Source organism: Entelurus aequoreus, linkage group LG08 (assembly GCF_033978785.1).
Source record: "Entelurus aequoreus isolate RoL-2023_Sb linkage group LG08, RoL_Eaeq_v1.1, whole genome shotgun sequence".
NCBI lineage: Eukaryota > Metazoa > Chordata > Actinopteri > Syngnathiformes > Syngnathidae > Entelurus > Entelurus aequoreus.
Genome location: NC_084738.1, coordinates 55,122,063 through 55,142,062, shown reverse-complemented (window position 1 = coordinate 55,142,062; position 20,000 = coordinate 55,122,063). Strand labels below are relative to the sequence as shown.

The 20,000-nt window shown below is 41.5% G+C and overlaps 1 protein-coding gene across 2 annotated transcripts in view; it reads right to left on the bottom strand.

Moving 5' to 3' along the window:
- The window catches only part of phyhd1 (phytanoyl-CoA dioxygenase domain containing 1), a 20,178-nt gene extending 10,554 nt beyond the window's left edge, over positions 1 to 9,624 (bottom strand). For both annotated transcript variants that reach the window (XM_062056825.1, XM_062056824.1), the window contains exons 1-6: positions 9,481 to 9,624; positions 5,089 to 5,247; positions 4,841 to 4,916; positions 4,718 to 4,765; positions 4,580 to 4,635; positions 4,460 to 4,522 (exon numbers count right to left, since the gene is read on the bottom strand). In XM_062056825.1, coding sequence (XP_061912809.1) covers positions 4,460 to 4,522; positions 4,580 to 4,635; positions 4,718 to 4,765; positions 4,841 to 4,916; positions 5,089 to 5,247; positions 9,481 to 9,513 — 435 coding nt within the window. In that variant the 5' untranslated portion in view covers positions 9,514 to 9,624. The remainder of the gene's footprint in view (positions 1 to 4,459; positions 4,523 to 4,579; positions 4,636 to 4,717; positions 4,766 to 4,840; positions 4,917 to 5,088; positions 5,248 to 9,480) is intronic.
- Positions 9,625 to 20,000: the final 10,376 nt, after the last annotated feature.

Sequence of the window (20,000 nt, the reverse complement as noted above, 5' to 3'; positions counted from 1 at the left end):
GGGGTCACGATTCGATTCAAAATCGATTTTTTTTCAATTCAACACGATTCTCGATTCAAAAACGATTTTTTATTTTTTTTAATGAAAACAATACACAACAATACCATAATAATGCAATACAATTTCAAAACCAAACCCGACCCAGCAACATTCAGAATAGCAATAAACAGAGCAATTGAGAGCAATTGAGGACACACAAACATGACACGGAACAATCTAAAAGTAGTGAGACACAAATGAATATTATCAACAACAGTATCAATATTAATAACAATTTCAACATAGCAGTGATTAAAAATCCCTCATTGATATTATCATTACAAACATTAATAAAAAATATATATATAAAAAAATGAACAATAGTGTCACAGTGGCTTACACTTGCATCGCATCTCATAAACTTGACAACACATTGTGTCCAATATTTTCCACAATGATATAATAAGTCATATTTTGGTTCATTTAATAGTTAAAACAAATTTAAATAATGGATCCCATATTCCAATATATGACTAATTATTATCTCAACTAAATGCAGTTTTTTCTACTGATATCATCTCCATAGCTTGTGTGTACCAGTCAGTATGAGTTGGACTATCAACATCTATCCATTTTTTTAATATTACCCTTTTTGTTATTATGCATATTGAAAGAAATGCATTTTCACTCTTTGATGACACATTACTAAATTGATGGAGATCCCCAAGAATACAAGTTTGCAGTGTCATTGGGATATTTATATTAAGGAATGTGATTGCTTCTTTTGTTGTTTTCAACCATAACTCTTTTATTCTCTGACATTCCCACAATAAATGAACAAGAGTTGCCTCGGCTGCCTGACACTTCATACATAACTTGCTATCTACTACACCAATTTTAAACAGCTGAGAAGATGTAAAATACAATCTATTCAAGATCTTAAATTGAGTCAGTTTATCTTTAATGCTTCTAAAGGGCTTATTGACATTTTTCCAAATATCATTACATGATATGTCTCTTTCATCTAAAATGTTTAAGTCCATCATCATTTGCATTTCTAGTGTGGTGTTTATTTATTATTCCATAAAATAGTTTAATTAATTTCTTAAATGTATCTTGATTAAAAAGTGCATCTTCCAGTTCATGGCTATTTAAAGACATACTTTCAGAGGATATGCATTTATTTACAGCGTGTTTTAAAGAGATAAAATGTAAAAAATGATTTCTGGGTACATTATATTGATCAACTAAATCATTGAACGGTTTAAAAGAGTTTTCATTAATAATATGATGAGGTTTAGTAATACCTCTGTCTTTCCATGTTGTCCATTTAACCACATTTTTATTAATTATGATATTAGGATTGTACCAAAGCGGTTGATTTACAGATGTCATTGACTTGATTCCTATATTTCTGACACAGTTATAGAATGTTAAAGGTGGCTTCTATTGGGCTGTGCCTCAATTCATTAGGTATTGTTTTAATATAATATAAACTCCCCACATCAATGTCCAAATTCATTAACATATTTTTTTCTGTGTTGATCCAGTCCTAAACTGCAGAAGAATGAAATAAGTGGCTTGCTTGTTCACAACCGAAGGAGATATAATAATGTAAGAAGTTTGGTAATTGTAGTCCTCCTTTATCTTGTGTACAAGAAAACCTTAAGTATGAACATCTGGCCTTCTTTCCACACCATATAAAATGTGATATCATTGTATGTATTTTCTTAAACCAACTTTCATTAATTAGGACAGGCATCATTTTCAGTATATAAATAACCGCTGGCAGTATACTAATTTTTACTATGTTCACCCGACCCCAAAGTGATATTTGGAGACGTGACCAGCGTTCCATTTTGGATTCTATCTTATTTTTTAAATGTTTAAGATGTAGATCTCTGCTTGTATAAAGGTTTGGTGTAATGTGTAGTCCTAGATATATGATTTCTGCCTCTTTCCATTTAATTTTGGAGTTCTGAACTTGTGATTTCTTGCAGTGTTTATTAAGTGGTAATATTTCACATTTGTCCCAATTGACTTCATACCCTGATAAACAGCCATATTCAGTGATGACATTATTGATATAGTGAAGAGAGGAGTTAACATGTGACAGGTAGAGAATTATGTCGTCACAATACATCGATAGCTTATTATACTAAAAGCCAATTTTTATACCATATATTTTTGCAGCTAAGGGTTCAATAACCAAATTAAATAATAATCCAGATGCAGGACATCCCTGTTTTACTCCTCTTTTTAACGAAAAAGGTTCTGAAATATGATTATTGGTTTTGACTGATGCCATGGGCCTTGTATAAAGCATCTTAATCCATTGTATAAAATTATCTCCAAATCCAAATTTACGTAATGTGCAAAACATAAATGACCAGTTTATGCGGTCAAATGCCTTCTCCACATCAACAGTACATACTGCTGTGGGATAAGGGAGACTTCTAGCATAGTAAATAACATTAAAGGCCTACTGAAATGAAATGTTTTTATTTAAACGGGGATAGCAGATCTATTCTATGTGTCATACTTGATCATTTCGCGATATTGCCATATTTTTGCTGAAAGGATTTAGTATAAAACAACGACGATAAAGATCGCAACTTTTGGTATCTGATAAAAAAAAAGGCTTGCCCCTACCGGAAGTAGCGTGACGTAGTCAATTGAACATATCCACAAAGTTCCCTATTGTTTACAATGATGGCCGCCAGAAGTGAGAGAGATTCGGACCGAGAAAGCGACGATTTCCCCATTAATTTGAGCGAGGATGAAAGATTTGTGGATGAGGAAAATGCAAGTGAAGGACTAGTGGGGAGTGGAAGCGATTCAGATAGGGAAGATGCTGTGAGAGCCGGGGGTGACCTGATATTCAGCTGGGAATGACTACAACAGTAAATAAACACAAGACATATATATACTCTATTAGCCACAACACAACCAGGCTTATATTTAATATGCCACAAATTAATCCCGCATAAAAACACCTCGGTGTTTGTTATGCTAGCTCCTAGCTCCTAGCTACTAGGTCGAGCTAGTTATAGCTCGAGCGGGTTATATGGACGGGATCCCGTATATATAACCCGCCAATACAATTCAAACACCTGCACAACACACACACTCACTCAGCCCAAAGAACCGTTAACCTAACCCAAGGTTCATAAAGCTTATATATTTAACCAAAGTTACGTACGTGACACGCACGTACAGGCAAGCGATCAAATGTTTGGAAGCGCGCGGGTGGGACCTGATATTCAGCTGGGAATGACTAAAACAGTAAATAAACACAAGACATATATATATTCTATTAGCCACAACACAACCAGGCTTATATTTAATATGCCACAAATTAATCCTGCATAACAAACACCTAGGTGTTTGTTATGCAGGATTAATTAATAATGCTATAACTAGCTCGAGCTAGTTATAGCAAGCGATCAAATGTTTGGAAGCACAGCTACGTACTCACGGTATCGCGTCTGTGTATCCAAATCAAAGTCCTCCTGGTTAGAGTCTCTGTTGTCCGAGTTCTTCGATCTTGACTGCATCTTTCGGGAATGTAAACAATGAAACACCGGCTGTGTTGTGTTGCTGACTTCCCTCGCAAAATATCCGCTTCGCACCGACAACTTTCTTCTTTGCTTGCTCAGCTTTTCTCCATAATGCAATGAACAAATTGCAACAGATTCACCAACATAGATGTCCAGAATACTGTGGAATAATGAGATGAAAACAGAGCTATTTCGTATTGGCTTCAATGGGGAAGCCATACCTCTGTTAAACTGGCTACGTCACGCGCATACGTCATCATACCGAGACGTTTTCAAGCGGAAGTGTGGCGGGAAATTTAAAATTGCACTTTATAAGTTAACCCGTATTGGCATGTGTTGCAATGTTAAGATTTCATCATTGATATATAAACTATCAGACTGCGTGGTCGGTAGTAGTGGGTTTCAGTAGGCCTTTAAACAATTTCCTTGTATTGTCTGAAGATTGTCGACCTTCCATGAAGCAAGTTTGGTCAGTAATTTTCCTATTACATTTGATAATCGTGTGGCTAAGATTTTTGCCAAGATTCAAAAGGATTCTCTATTCATTCAATACATAGGATTTCAGCAGGATCTACCCCAGTCTGCTGACATGCAAGCAGAGTAGTAGATTTTTGTAAAAATATTTTATAATTGTAAAGGACAATGTTTTATCAACTGATTGCAATAATGTAAATTTGTTTTAACTATTAAATGAACCAAAAATATGACTTATTTTATCTTTGTGTAAATATTGGACACAGTGTGTTGTCAAGCTTATGAGATGCGATGCAAGTGTAAGCCACTGTGACACTATTGTTTTTTTTAAAACATTTTTTATACATGTCTAATGATAATGTCAATGAGGGATTTTTAATCACTGCTATACAAACCTAGAGTACGTTAGTACCTGTTAGAATTCCATAGCAAGAAAAAGGGGTCACCTTAAAGATGTACATGCTCTGCAGTATGACGGGATGAACGAGGCCGAGCTTCCTGGCGATGCCCTGATCGAGCAAGAGTTAAGATGAATGAGGAGAGGTCATGTGATTATTTCCCCTCACCTGGACTTTGGCTGAATGAGTCACTTTTCTGTACAAAGGCTCATAAGCATGAAGTGCTGAAAAAAGGAAGTAAGCAGATTAATGGTGTTGTGTCATACCATAGTTGTATTTTTTATTATTATTTTTTTCCCAACGTACCATGTCCGATTTTATTCAGCGATCGATGTTTTGGTACCACAAATTCTCCTGCAGGTGCAAAAGCAACCCAATTTTAAAAATCCCTTCGCTCGTTTTTATTTGATACCCAATAAGTGCACAAACCTTTGTCGTCAAACACTCCCTTCTCGAAGAAGAAGCGGACCTTATCGCCACTGGTGATGAAATAGTCTGCGTTTCCCTGCGGGAGGCCACCATGAATTAACTTATGTGTTAGTCTAATTCTTCATCATTGTCCCATGGGACCAGTGAATTCTGCCTAGCAACACATGACACGTCAAGTGCAAAAAGGAATCCATTTTTTCTTGAACTTCAGAAAAGACTTAATGGTTATGTGGTGTAGCAGGGATCACCTGCGTCTTGAGCTGCTCATCCTGGTCGGTGGAGAAGGTGGTGCGGCAGTGCGCCGGGACGTCCATGTTGTCCACGATCTCGGACATCCTCTGTCGCAGCTGGTCGCACTCGGGCGGGGTCAAAAGGCCGTCCAGAACCACATAGCCGTCCTCCATGTACTACACAGGGAGGTCATAGGACGGTAATGTTTGTTATTAAAACCGTTTCCTCCCAAATAGTGGGGTGGAACATGCTTTATCAGTATCGTGCTGTGCACTGCAAAACGTGCTCATTGTAGCCATTAATCCTGACTTACTCATTTTGATCAAATCAGCACAAATTGTTTTAGTCATTTTTGTGTTTTGTAGGTTAAAGTGCTTTTGTCAGAATAATTGTATCTAAGTTATCACAAAACTTTGTGTTGCAAATAGTTCCCGGCGAGAGGACAAAACTGTCTTTGAACCTACCAAGAAGAAGGCTTGTAAAACTCCACTGTGTAGGATGGGAAGCAACAGGAAGGTGTTCTGTTTCTTTCATGTATTGTAATCAACAGAAATATATTGTCTTGACCCAAGAACTACAAAGCGTGAGAAAGCTGGGCCTAACTACCCTACAGGGACCTCTTGTTTGAACTGTTTTACGCCTTTGCTTTTAACTGTTTTAATCAAAGGCGATGGCTGTTTACGACCCCCGTACCTTAGAAACAGCAGTTGCCATGTAATTAGGGAAAGTCCAAATAAAAGAGTGATGGAGACTGTACAAGAGTACAGCCCAGACACGCTCTCCTCAATTGAGCCAAATTTAATTCTGTCTAATTTCTTGCTTCTTGTCTCGTTTAATAGATGTCATCAGTGTTTGAACCTGACAGCTTTAAATATTGTGCTCCTGAGTTAATGTTGCTGTATAAAATATTGAGTTCATTAAAAAAAAAGTTCAGTCTCAAATGGTTAAAGTCGGTCAAAAATGAATGACATTTTAAAAAAAATTAAATCAAGCATTATGATGTGCTTTAAATATTTACTGCTACAGACTAAAAACAATGTTAATAAAGTTATTATTTGCTGTGTTGATCTATATTTTTCCATTTTTGTTTTTTTATGTTAGTAATCATTCATATACTGTAATATTGTACATGGTAATTGGGATTTGTTATATATTGTATGTATTATATAAAAATATAATATATCAGTATATTATATATACTGTATATCCATCCATCCATTTTCTACCGCTTGTCCCTTTTGGGGTCGCGGGGGGTGCTGTTGCCTATCTCAGCTGCATTTGGGCGGAAGGCGGGATACACCCTGGACAAGCCGCCACCTCATCACAGGGCCAACACAGATAGACAGACAACATTCACACACTAGGGCCAATTTAGTGTTGCCAATCAACCTATCCCCAGGTGCATGTTTATAATATATAAATACTACATATATGTTATACTGCTACGATGGTACATTTTTAGTCTACTTTATACCTGCATTATCCTTTCCATCCTTTGTAACTGAGCTACTGTGTGGAACAATTTCCCTTGTGGATCAATAAAGTTTGTCTAAGTCTATATAATGTGATGCAGAAGTGTAATTATAACCATTTTATAGACAAATTATACTATTTATAGTCGTGATGGAGAGTGGGGAGGCGTAAAATAGTTTCTTCATCCTAGGGCAGGGTCGTAACAGAATATAGTTGAGAAGTGTATGAGAGTAATATCAAGTAAAACATTTTTGAGGATTTTTTGTGTGCCACAATTTTTTTTGATTGATTGATTGGAACTTTTATTAGTAGATTGCAGTGAAGTACATATTCCGTACAATTGACCACTAAATGGCAACACCCGAATAAGTTTTTCAACTTGTTTAAGTCGGGGTCCACTTACTTGATATATACTATTTTCATAATACAGTCATCACACAAGATAATCATCAGAGTATATACAATTAATTATTTACAATATTTACAATCCGGGGTGTGGGATATGGAGGGGGAGGGGGGGGGAGGTTTAGGATTGGTTGGTATCAACACTTCAGTCATCAACAATTGAATCATCAGAGAAATGGACATTGGAACAGTGTAGGACTGACTTGATAGGATATGTACAACAGGTAGTGGACACAGAGAGAGAGATCAGAAAGTATAAGAAAAAGTGTCTACATTTGATTATTTACATTTGATTATTTACAATCCGAAGAGGTATGATGTGGAAGGGAGGGTGTTAGTTTAGGGTTGAAGTTGCCTGGAGGTGTTCTTTTAGTGCGGTTTTGAAGGAGGATAGAGATGCCCTTTCTTTTATACCTGTTGGGAGTGCATTCCATATTGATGTGGCATAGAAAGAGAATGAGTTAAGACCTTTGTTAGATCGGAATCTGGATTTAACGTGGTTAGTGGAGCTCCCTCTGGTGTTGTGGTTATGGCGGTCATCTACGTTAAGGAAGTAGTTTGACATGTACTTCGGTATCAGGGAGGTGTAGCGGATTTTATAGACTAGGCTCAGTGCAAGTTGTTTTACTCTGTCCTCCACCCTGAGCCAGCCCACTTTGGAGAAGTGGGTAGGAGTGAGGTGTGATCGGGGGTGGAAGTCTAGATGTAATCTGACTAGCTTGTTCTGGGATATTTGGAGTCTACATTTGAGGGTTTTGGAGGTGCTAGGGTACCAGGAGGTGCATGCGTAATCGAAAAAGGGTTGAATGAGAGTTCCCGCTAGAATCAGAAACCAGAGAGGAGATTCTATAGAGAAATCTCGTTCGTTGGTTGACCTTTTTGATTACCTTGGTTGCCATTTTATCACAGGAAAGATTAGCCTCTAGAATGGAACCTAGGTAGGTGACCTCATCTTTCCTGGTGATAACAATGTCACCCACTTTTATAGTGAAGTCATTGACTTTCTTAAGGTTTATGTGGGACCCAAATAGGATGGATTCCGTTTTACCCCAGTGTATGGATAGCTTGTTGTCAGCGAGCCAGGTGCAAATTCTACAGAGTTCAGCACTGAGGATTTTCTCCACCTGTGACTTGTTCTTGCCGGATACCAGCAGGGCCGAGTCATCCGCAAACAAAAACAATTCACAGTCGCATGCTGATGACATGTCGTTTATGTATATTAGGAACAGTAAAGGCCCTAATATACTGCCTTGGGGGACTCCACAGCTTACTGAGAGGGGGGGTGACACGGTGCCGTTCACCTCTAGCACCTGTTTCCTCCCCTCCAAGTAAGATTGCATCCAGCTCGATGAGGTTTTATCAGATCAGATTGCTCTGAGCTTATCTAACAGTATAACGTGGCTAACGGTGTCAAAGGCCTTCTGAAGGTCCAGCATGACCATGCCGCAGTATTTGCCCGTGTCCACCTCATGTTTGATGTGGTCGGTCAGATAGAGAAGGCACGTGTCAGTGGAGTGGTTAGTTCTGAAGTCGGATTGGAATTTGTACATGAGTTTATTTCCAGCTCGATCAGGTTTTATCAGATCAGATTGCTCTGAGCTTATCTAACAGTATAACGTGGTTAACGGTGTCAAAGGCCTTCTGAAGGTCCAGCATGACCATGCCGCAGTATTTGCCCGCGTCCACCTCATGTTTGATGTGGTCGGTCACATAGAGAAGGCACGTGTCAGTGGAGTGGTTAGTTCTGAAGCCGGATTGGAATTTGTACATGAGTTTATTAGTGGCAAGGTAACTATCGACCTGTTCATAAACTATTTTCTCCATTACTTTCGAAATGGAACTGAGAATAGAAACAGGTCGGTAGTTGCCAGGTTCTAATTTGCTTCCTTTTTAAAAGAGGGGACTTTCGAAATGTAACTGAGAATAGAAACAGGTCGGTAGTTGCCAGGTTCTAATTTGCTTCCTTTTTTAAAGAGGGGACTTTCGAAAAGGAACTGAGAATAGAAACCGGTCGGTAGTTGCCAGGTTCTAATTTGCTTCCTTTTTCAAAGAGGGGAGTTACTCTTGCTACTTTGAAATATGTTGGTATTTGGCCTTGTGTAATTGAGAGGTTTAAGATTGATAATCACAAGGAACAAAACATAAGCTATGACACTATAATAGACTCCAATTTCAGTAAAAGTGGCCAATGAACATTTAAAGGTGTGTGAGCATCTGGGAAAATGTGCAGTTTAATTGTCAACCTTTTGTGTATTTGATATTATTTTCTATGCATTTTGTTTTGTAATGCACACTAAAAAAGTTGCAGTTAACCATTATTACAATATATATTTTTAACACAATTCATTTTATGTTGACTAACAAATAATAAACTTTCCTGATTAGTTTTTTTTTACAAATTGCACAGTGGGCAATACTGTGTAAACAAAGGCAAGTGACAGTTGAACTCGTGGCGTTGATGCTGCCCAGCTGGTTACGTAATCGTCCTGAGGCAGACACAAGTGTCGATAGTAACAAATACATTTATTTACCTTTTGCACGTCGCGGTCTGTCAAGAAATCCATGTCGTGGAAAAAAGGAGCGAGGAGGATCCGCTGACTTCCGACCACGTGACACGCGTCTTACTGGAAATGTAAGTGAAACCGAAAAACCGCTACAACCATGAAGCTCCAACGCCCACTAATCGGATTTTGGACTTAACTCTTTCGCCACTGGGTTGTAGTCTCCATGTAGTTACACGGAGTGACCGCTTAACGTCGCCCTTTCTTCGGGAGGTGAAGAGCGTCTGAATTAAGAGTGTCCTCTTGTGGCCATTCTCCGGTACAACACTTATTGGAATGCAACACAGATAATCAGTAACGTATATACACATCTCTATGTCCATCTATTTGCCAAATTATATATATATACATATATATATACACACACACACATATATACACTGTATATATATACACACACACACATATATACAAAAATGTATATATATATCCATATATGTGTATATATATATACACATATATACGTATACACGTGTGTGTGTATATATATATATATATATATATATATATATATATATATATATATATATATATATATATATACACACACGCATATATATATACATATATACGTATATATATATATACATGTATGTGTATATATATATATGTGAATATAACAGTGTTGGGACTAATGCGTTACAAAGTAAGGCGTTACTGTAACGCCGTTAGTTTCGGCGGTAACTAGTAATCTAACGCGTTATTTTTTATATTCAGTAACTCAGTTACCGTTACTACATGATGCGTTACTGCGTTATTTTTTTACGTAATTTTTTATGTAGTATCGGCTAGAAACAGAAGGTCTGAGTGTGTTTTATTGCAGCGCTGCGGTGGAAAAGAAAAGGCGTGCTTTCTGTGGGTGGGGGCGGGGGGGGGACTCCCATACCGTAGTTGAGGGGCGCAGGGGAGACGTATATGTACTTCGGGGCAAACAACCTTACCTTTACCCGGCAGTGGGTCTTTACAGCTGAGGGTGAATGACGAGGCCGGCGGTTTGTTGCAACTTTGTGACTTTATTGGACGCAGCCATCCACCAAGCTAGAGCACCTGCACGCACTCACTGTCGCCGCTCGCTCACCTCTCTCGCCCACTCACTCACTGACGTCACTCACCTCGCATGTTGTCATATCTTAAAGGGCCACACACATACGCTACTATCATAACAACTAACAAGACATCATGGCGAAGCCAGAAGTCGAGTTTTTTTAACATGGAGACATTCTCAATACTTTTCTTTTGTCAAGCACAAAGAAAATAACATTTTAGTTAAATGTAAGTTGTGTCTTGGATCAAAGATCCTATCTACTTAAAGTTAAAGTTAAAGTGCCATTATGTTGCAGCTATTTAAAATAGTTTTGTCAATTTGTTCTGGCCTGAAATAAATTGGCCCTTTGAAACATATCTTTGTCTTTGTGTGTTGTATGTAGAGCACATTGTTTGTGTGTTGTATGTAGACCACATTGCTTTCTGAGTTCAGTGATGCAAATGCATGTCAAGTTGATCAACACATTGTATTATTCTCCAGTGCAATAACAGTACTGAAATGAACGCTAAAAGGGCATTAATGGGAGTCTTTAAAAAAAAGGGGGAAAAAGAAGTAACTAAATAGTTACTTTTCACAGTAACGCATTACTTTTTGGTGTAAGTAACTGAGTTAGTAACTGAGTTACTTTTGAAATCAAGTAACTAGTAACTGTAACTAGTTACTGGTTACAGTATCTAGTTACAGTTACTGTAACCAGTAACTACATATATATATATACACATATATATACATATACATATATACACACACATGTATATATATATATATATATTAGAGATGCGCGGACAGGCAATTATTTAATCTGCAACAGCATCACAAAAGTCGTCATCCACCCGCCATCCACCCGAACTAACATTTTATCAAAACCACAACCGCCCGCCACCCGCCACCCACCCGTTGTTATATATCTAATATAGACGATGCAAAGCATTCCTGTTAAAGAAAGGAGACTGATCCAATGCAGCAGAGACATTCAATGCGTGCCACGCATTAATATCTCTTGGCCACGCATTAGAGGCTAAGAGATATTAATGCGTGATAATATTATTTATCATTATTATAATATTATTGTCCATTCCATTAAGAAAGTGTTGACTATTATTGTTATTTTTTTCCCCTGGTCTTTAGTATTCCCTTTTTTAGTTTGTTGCGTACCACGTTTGCAGCCGGCGTTGCCATCTTTTTATTTTTTTCTTCTTCTTGTGTTGTGTTGTGGTGTGCTGTGTCACGCCAAATTTCTTCCCCCTACAAACCCCCCCCCCCCCCCCCCATTTACTTCCGTGGTCATGTTTCCTCTTACGTCATTGACAGCGATCGATAGCACTTCGGCTTTGACTGCCCGTCGCTGGAAGGATACTTCGTCTTTGACAGCTGCTGGAATCTGAAGAAATCGATTGGTTTTTTTTGTACAGGCGCGAAACAGGACAGTCGCGTGCGGGTTAAGGACCCCCGGCAACTTTGTGACTTTATTGGACGCAGCCCCGGAAGTAAATGAGGGGAAGGTTTTTGTAGGGGGGAAGAAATTTGGCGTGACAGTTGCAGCAGTGCCTGATGAATAATTGCCTGTTTCAAAGAGTGCTGCTCGTTTTTCGTATGTGGGTAACAACATTTAAATATGTATTTTTTTTTTCTGAATTGGTTCAACCGCCACCCGCCCGAATCTGTTTAAAATCTATTTTTTTCGTCATGCATCCGCCCGACCCGCGGATTATCCGCGGTTGTGTCCGCAAAACGCGCATCTCTAATATATATATATATATATATATATATATATATATATATATATATATATATATATATATATATATATATATATATATATATATATATATATATACCTGTATATATATATACAAACCCTGTTTCCATATTGTAATGGCCATAGGGGTCCATCGATATATATATATATATAATAAATTGCCAGTCACAGTTAACTTGTGTTCAGCTGGGAAAATAAATATATATATATATACTTATTATGTCATCCATTTACTTATTATAAACTGTTACAGGCGTATTTAATAATCATGTTAATATTAAATATGTACGTAAATAATATGTGGGGATATAAAAGGCATCCGGTTCTATCAGACCAGGCGGAAGCGGAAAGTGACGTCACTAACCACCTGGAGCACCTGTCAGACGCAGTGTTTTTTGCCACGGAGCCACTTTTCGGAATAATCTGCCTTTTGACTTTTTTGGTGTGCTTTCCATTGGCCTGTGGAGAACCGGGAGAACAGGGACTCTTTCCAGGAGGACTTTGAGTTGGATGCGCAGTCTCGGTACCGTGAGTACACTGCTGCGGCTTTCAAACATTCATCGCTTGCCCGTACGTGCATGTCACGCTACGTGCATGTCACGTACGTAACTTTTGGGACTTTGGGGAAATATATGTGTTGTATGAACTTTGGGCTGTGGGATTTAGTGTGTTGTGTAGGTGTTTGATTTATATTGGCGGGTTATATGGACGGGAGGGGGGAGTTGTTTGCTATGCGGGATTCATTTGTGGCATATTAAATATAAGCCTGATCGTTTTGTGGCTAATAGTTATACATGTCTTGTGTTTATTTAATATATTAATCATTCCCAGCTGAATATCAGGTCCCACCCGTGACTCCTTAATTGCGTAGTGGCAAAGACACCCGGGGAACTTGGGTGCGTTTGTTACAGAGTGGTGGCCCGTACGGGGGAGCGGGGCTTAGTGTATCATTGATATCAGTGGCTCATATTTTCGTTGTTTTTTTGCGAAACACGTTAGGGGGAATAAGTAGTACATAAACATTATTTGTCTTGTTAAAATATAAATGTATATTGGGTTCACTTTTTTCCCTAAATAGTCAGCAGTGTGACACACACTCCTATTGTGTCACCATTTTTTCTACATTTTGATACATATATACATCCATTTTCTGGTACATAAAGACATACTATTTTTATACATTTACACACATAGACACTTACATATACGACAGTTAATAAATACTTACACATAATTAGGTTAATTGGAGCAATGTCAACCAGCAGCCACTCCCTAATGGAGGAAGATGACAGACAGGAATTTGCTGATGCAGCCCAGGACTCAACTCCGCCCCTTGACCCTTTCCGCCATGTCACCAGTAGGCCCAATCCAAATGATGTTGCTGAGCTGACTAACTTGCTGGACTCTATGTATTTAGAACAGTCCAGACAGGATGCGGCAGCAGAGGAAGAGGATGGGGTGGAACCAGAAGCTGTCCTGGAGCAACTTCTAACGCTGGAGCAACTTCTAACACTGGAGCAACTTCTAACGCTGCAGCAATGAATGGACATTCTGGAGAACCGACTCACAAAAGCGGTCGACAGCACCCTTAACCGGGAGGATGGACTTAGGGCAGCGATGGAGGCCATAGCGGCAGAGATGAAAGCGTATGTGGACACGAAGGTGCAGAACTTCGACCAAGCTGTCGCAGCATGTCTGCGTCGAAGAGATGAAAGGTGGGGAAAGGAATTGAAAAATACCCTTGCTAAAACCCGAAGGTTTTGGCGACCAGCTAGCTTCTCCACTCCTGCAGCCGCCATACCAGTCCACCACCACCCGCCTGTCCGAGACATCACCTTCCCTATTACACCTGCTGTCACCGCCAGACCACCTGCTGTCACCATTGCACCTGCTGTCACCGCCAGACCACCTGCTGGCACCATTGCACCTGCTGTCACCACCACTGCACCTGCTGTCACTGCCAGACCACCCATCAGGATGGAATTTCCCCAGTTTGGAGAGTCCAGAGGCTCAGCCGATGTCACCGATTTCATCGAACAGTGTGAAAACTTTTTAGCACTCCGCCCTCTGAGCGATGCTGAGCTGGTGGGAACACTCAATGCTGTCTTAAAAGGTCCTGCCAGGAGTTGGTGGTCGGCAGCCCGCAGTAACATAACCAGCTGGTCTACATTTAAGCAGTCTTTTCTGGAAGCCTTTTTGCCAACTGACTACCAATCCGAGATTGAGATGCAGCTCCACTCCATTCTTCAAACCCCTAATCAGTGCTTGCGAGATTTCGCATATGATTATCGTGCCCTCTGCCTGAAGTGGAGACATGACATGGAGGAAGCCGAGATCGTGCGCCGCATACTCGGTGCCTGCAATCCCAGGTTGGCCAGTAGTCTAGGTGGAATCGTGACAACAGTAGAACAGTTGGTCAAGGTGGGCTCCCTGATTGAACGGGATTGGACAAATAGTAAAGACTATTGGAGTCGTGTCCAACAAAGCAACCCTCCAAAAAGATCTGGCAAGAAGATGGAGCATGGGCCGAGTCGAAGTGGGGCCGACCTTGCCGCTGCTATGGGCGAACAATCCCTCCTGGTGGTCCCTGTTAGCATGCGCGGCTCTAAAGGAGATGGAGTCCTGGACTCCGGATGCACGTACTCACTAATGAGTCATACGCTGTGGAAGGCTGTGAGGAAGTGCGGCGAGGTTCTGGAGGCAAGCGGCATTCCAAAGTTTGTCATGGCAAATGGACTAATAAACCAAGCAGTTGGAAAAGCCACCCTGCTCCTCAATCTGCATGACTGTCATACCACCCTACAGATTCATGTGATGGCTGATGGCCACTTATGTATGCCCTTGTTGTTAGGTCTCGACTTCATGACCTCATCACAAATGGTACTCAAACCTCATCTCAGGAGGTATGTCATGCCCGGAGGGAGAGAATTCAAATTTCTCCCCAAAGGCAGACAAATGCTTCGCTGGACTCACCCTGGTCCCTCCATTAATTTTTACATGGCCATAAATGAAGAGCCCCAAGTTAATCAGTCTGCCATCCCCCTCCTCGAATCCCAACCTGAGGTGGTGCGACCACTGCTGCAGAAGTGGCCAGCTGTGTGGACTGAGACTACTGGGGCCACCAGGGTAATTAAACATCAAATCACCACCATGGATGAGATGCCTGTGAGGAAGCGGGCTTACAGAGTGTCCAGTCAAAAACAAGAAATAATCGAAGAACGAATGATCAGCACTGGAGTGATAGAGCCATCAACATCTCCGTGGGCCTCTCCTGTTGTTCTGACACCCAGGAAGGACGGAACCCCCCGATTCTGTGTGGACTACAGGGGCTTGAACGCCAAAACCCAGCATGACGCCTATCCCATGCCCCTCATACATGAGATCCTGGAGTCATTGCAAGGTGCAAAATATTTCAGCTCCCTTGACCTGCAGAGTGGCTACTGGCAGGTTGCCATGGATGAGGATAGCAAGCCAAAGACTGCCATGATCACACATCTGGGCCTATATCAATTTAAAGTCATGCCATTTGGACTGCGCAATGCTGGGGCGACCTTCCAGCGTTTAATGGAGACAGTTCTGGGTGAGCTTAGGGGAAGGATCTGTTTCGTGTACATTGATGACATCATTGTGTTTTCACAAACAGAAGAACAACACCTGCTTGACCTTGAAGTGGTGTTTGCAAAATTACAACAAGCAAACCTTACTCTCAACATCAAGAAATGCCACCTGCTTCAAGATCAGCTCACCTTCCTTGGACACCTAATATCAGGCAAAGGAGTGGAAGTAGATCCGGAAAAAATATCAGCAATAACTGCATACCCCCCTCCCACAGACCTGAAGAGTCTTCAGAGGTTTCTTGGCATGGTCGGCTGGTACCACAAGTTCATCCCCAGGCTGGCCGACATTTCGTCTCCTCTAAACCAACTAAAGAAGAAGGATGTTCCTTGGGAGTGGAGTCCTACCTGCCAGGAGGCCTTCGACCACCTCAAATCCCTTTTACAGTCTCCACCAGTGCTTGCTCAGCCCCATCCACAAATCAGTTTCCAGGTTCACTGTGATGCCAGTGACTTGGGCCTCGGCGCGGTCCTGATGCAACGCCTTGAAGGTGAAGAACGGCCAATTGCCTTTGCCTCCAGAGCGCTCCAAGGAGCTGAAGTCCGCTACTCCACTGCCGAAAAAGAGTGCTTGGCTGTGGTGTGGGCAGTTGAGAAGTGGAGACATTTCCTCGAGGGAACAACTTTTGATGTCTTCACGGACCACAGTGCTCTTGCCTGGGCATTCAACTGCCCTAAGACTTCGTCCCGACTTACACGATGGACGCTGAGACTACAGGGATTCACATTCAGAGTCCATTACAAGAAGGGCTGCTGCAATGTGGTACCAGATGCATTGTCACGGGCACCCCAATCACCAGAAGGGAAGATTTGCCTTGTTGTTCCGAAAACCTACTGGTCAGATCTCCCCAGCACACTGCAAGATCTTTCTGAGGCTCAAAAAACTGATACAACATGTCTGGAATGTGGACCTTCTGTTGACCAACCTACACCTGGCCGGATCCACTATCAACTTCAGCAAGGGGTGTGGTACCGGGGAGTACCATCGAAGTATGGCGGCTTCAATTATCAGCTGGTAGTGCCATTGTCTCTGGTGCCGCAGTTCCTGGCCTACTTTCATGACAGTCCATTCGGAGGACATCTGGGGAGAATGAAGACGCTCTTGAAGATTCTGGAAGTAGCTTGGTGGCCGACAGTAAGGAAAGACGTCTGGAGTCACGTCCAAGCATGCAGGACTTGTCAACAATACAAAAACCCCAACGACAAGCCAGCTGGACAACTCCAGTCCTCTACTGTCAACGCCCCAGGAGAGATGCTGGGGGTGGACTTCATGGGACCTTTTCCCCTCAGTAAGGACCGGAACTCTGTGCTGATGGTGGTGGTGGACTACTACTCCAAGTGGGTAGAGCTTTTTGCCCTGAAAGACGCCAAAACTCCCAAGGTCTGCCAAATTCTCAAAAATGACATTTTCACTCGCTGGGGAGTTCCCACATATCTTGTGTCTGACCGAGGGCCACAGTTCACAAGCCAACTGATGTCCCGTCTGTGCGAATCCTGGGGGGTAACCCATAAACTAACCACAGCTTACCACCCCCAAACCAACATGACAGAACGAGTCAATCGCACCCTCAAGACTATGATTGCCGCCTTCGTAGGGAACCATCATCAGGACTGGGATAAGTGGCTGCCTGAATTCCGGTTTGCCCTTAACACCGCTGTCCATGAGACGACTGGTTCAACCCCTGCCAGGTTGACTCTCGGGCGGAATCTGATGGGACCCCTGGAACGACTGGTGCACAAAGCTCCACCACCACACACATCTGCATATCACACCATACTTACACACACACACCTAAAGGAGGAAGTGGAGAGACATGTAGGCGCGTCCAAAGCTCGACAAGCCAGATATTATAATGCACGACACAAAGATGTACACTTTGTAGTTGGGGATCTGGTCTGGATTAGGGCGCACCCACTTTCCAAAGCTTCAAGTAAATTCTCTGCCAAACTAGCACCCAGATGGTTAGGTCCTGTGCGGGTAGAGAAGAAGTTGGGTCCTGTAAATTACAGTATTCGTTGGTTGACTGATAAGTGTAAGGTGGATACTATTAATGTGGTAAACATGAAACCCTATTATGGTCCCCATAAGCCGCTGGCTGGGGGGGGGGGGGGGGGATGTAATGGCCATAGGGGTCCATCGATATATATATATATATAATAAATTGCCAGTCACAGTTAACTTGTGTTCAGCTGGGAAAATAAATATATATATATACTTATTATGTCATCCATTTACTTATTATAAACTGTTACAGGCGTATTTAATAATCATGTTAATATTAAATATGTACGTAAATAATATGTGGGGATATAAAAGGCATCCGGTTCTATCAGACCAGGCGGAAGCGGAAAGTGACGTCACTAACCACCTGGAGCACCTGTCAGACGCAGTGTTTTTTGCCACGGAGCCACTTTTCGGAATAATCTGCCTTTTGACTTTTTTGGTGTGCTTTCCATTGGCCTGTGGAGAACCGGGAGAACAGGGACTCTTTCCAGGAGGACTTTGAGTTGGATGCGCAGTCTCGGTACCGTGAGTACACTGCTGCGGCTTTCAAACATTCATCGCTTGCCCGTACGTGCATGTCACGCTACGTGCATGTCACGTACGTAACTTTTGGGACTTTGGGGAAATATATGTGTTGTATGAACTTTGGGCTGTGGGATTTAGTGTGTTGTGTAGGTGTTTGATTTATATTGGCGGGTTATATGGACGGGAGGGGGGAGTTGTTTGCTATGCGGTATTAATTTGTGGCATATTAAATATAAGCCTGATCGTTTTGTGGCTAATAGTTATACATGTCTTGTGTTTATTTAATATATTAATCATTCCCAGCTGAATATCAGGTCCCACCCGTGACTCCTTAATTGCGTAGTGGCAAAGACACCCGGGGAACTTGGGTGCGTTTGTTACAATATGAGTTGGGAAATTGTGTTAGATGTAAATATAAACGGAATACAATGATTTGCAAATCATTTTCAACCCATATTCAGTTGAATATGCTACAAAGACAACATATTTGATGTTCAAACTGATAAACCTTTTTTTTTTTGGCAAATAATCATTAACTTTAGAATTTGATGCCAGCAACACGTGACAAAGAAGTTGGGAAAGGTGGCAATAAATACTGATGAAGTTGAGGAATGCTCATCAAACCCTTATTTGGAACATCCCACAGGTGAACAGGCAAATGGGAACAGGTGGGTGCCATGATTGGGTATAAAGGTAGATTCCATGAAATGCTCAGTCATTCACAAACAAGGATAGGGCGAGGGTCACCACTTTGTCAACAAATGCGTGAGCAAATTGTTGAACAGTTTAAGAAAAACCTTTCTCAACCAGCTATTGCAAGGAATTTAGGGATTTCACCATCTACGGTCCGTAATATCATCAAAGGGTTCAGAGAACCTGGAGAAATCACTGCATGTAAGCAGCTCAGCCCGTGACCTTCGATCCCTCAGGCTGTACTGCATCAACAAGCGACATCAGTGTGTAAAGGATATCACCACGTGGGCTCCGGAACACTTCAGAGAGCCACTGTCAGTAACTACAGTTGGTCTGTAAGTGCAAGTTAAAACTCTCCTATGCAAGGCGAAAACCGTTTATCAACAACACCCAGAAACGCCGTCGGCTTCACTGTGCCTGAGCTCATCTAAGATGGACTGATACAAAGTGGAAAAGTGTTCTGTGGTCTGGCGAGTCCACATTTCAAATTGTTTTTCAAAACTGTGGACGTCGTGTCCTCCGGACCAAAGAGGAAAAGAACCATCCAGATTGTTATAGGCGCAAAGTTGAAAAGCCAGCATCTGTGATGGTATGGGGGTGTATTAGTGCCCAAGACATGGGTAACTTACACATCTGTGAAGGCGCCATTAAGCTGAAAGGTACATACAGGTTTTGGAGCAACATACCGTATGTTGCCATCCAAGCAACGTTACCATGGACGCCCCTGCTTATTTCAGCAAGACAATGCCAAGCCACGTGTTACATCAACGTTGCTTCATAGTAAAAGAGTGTGGGCACTAGACTGGCCTGCCTGCAGTCCAGACCTGTCTCCATTAAAAATGTGTGGCG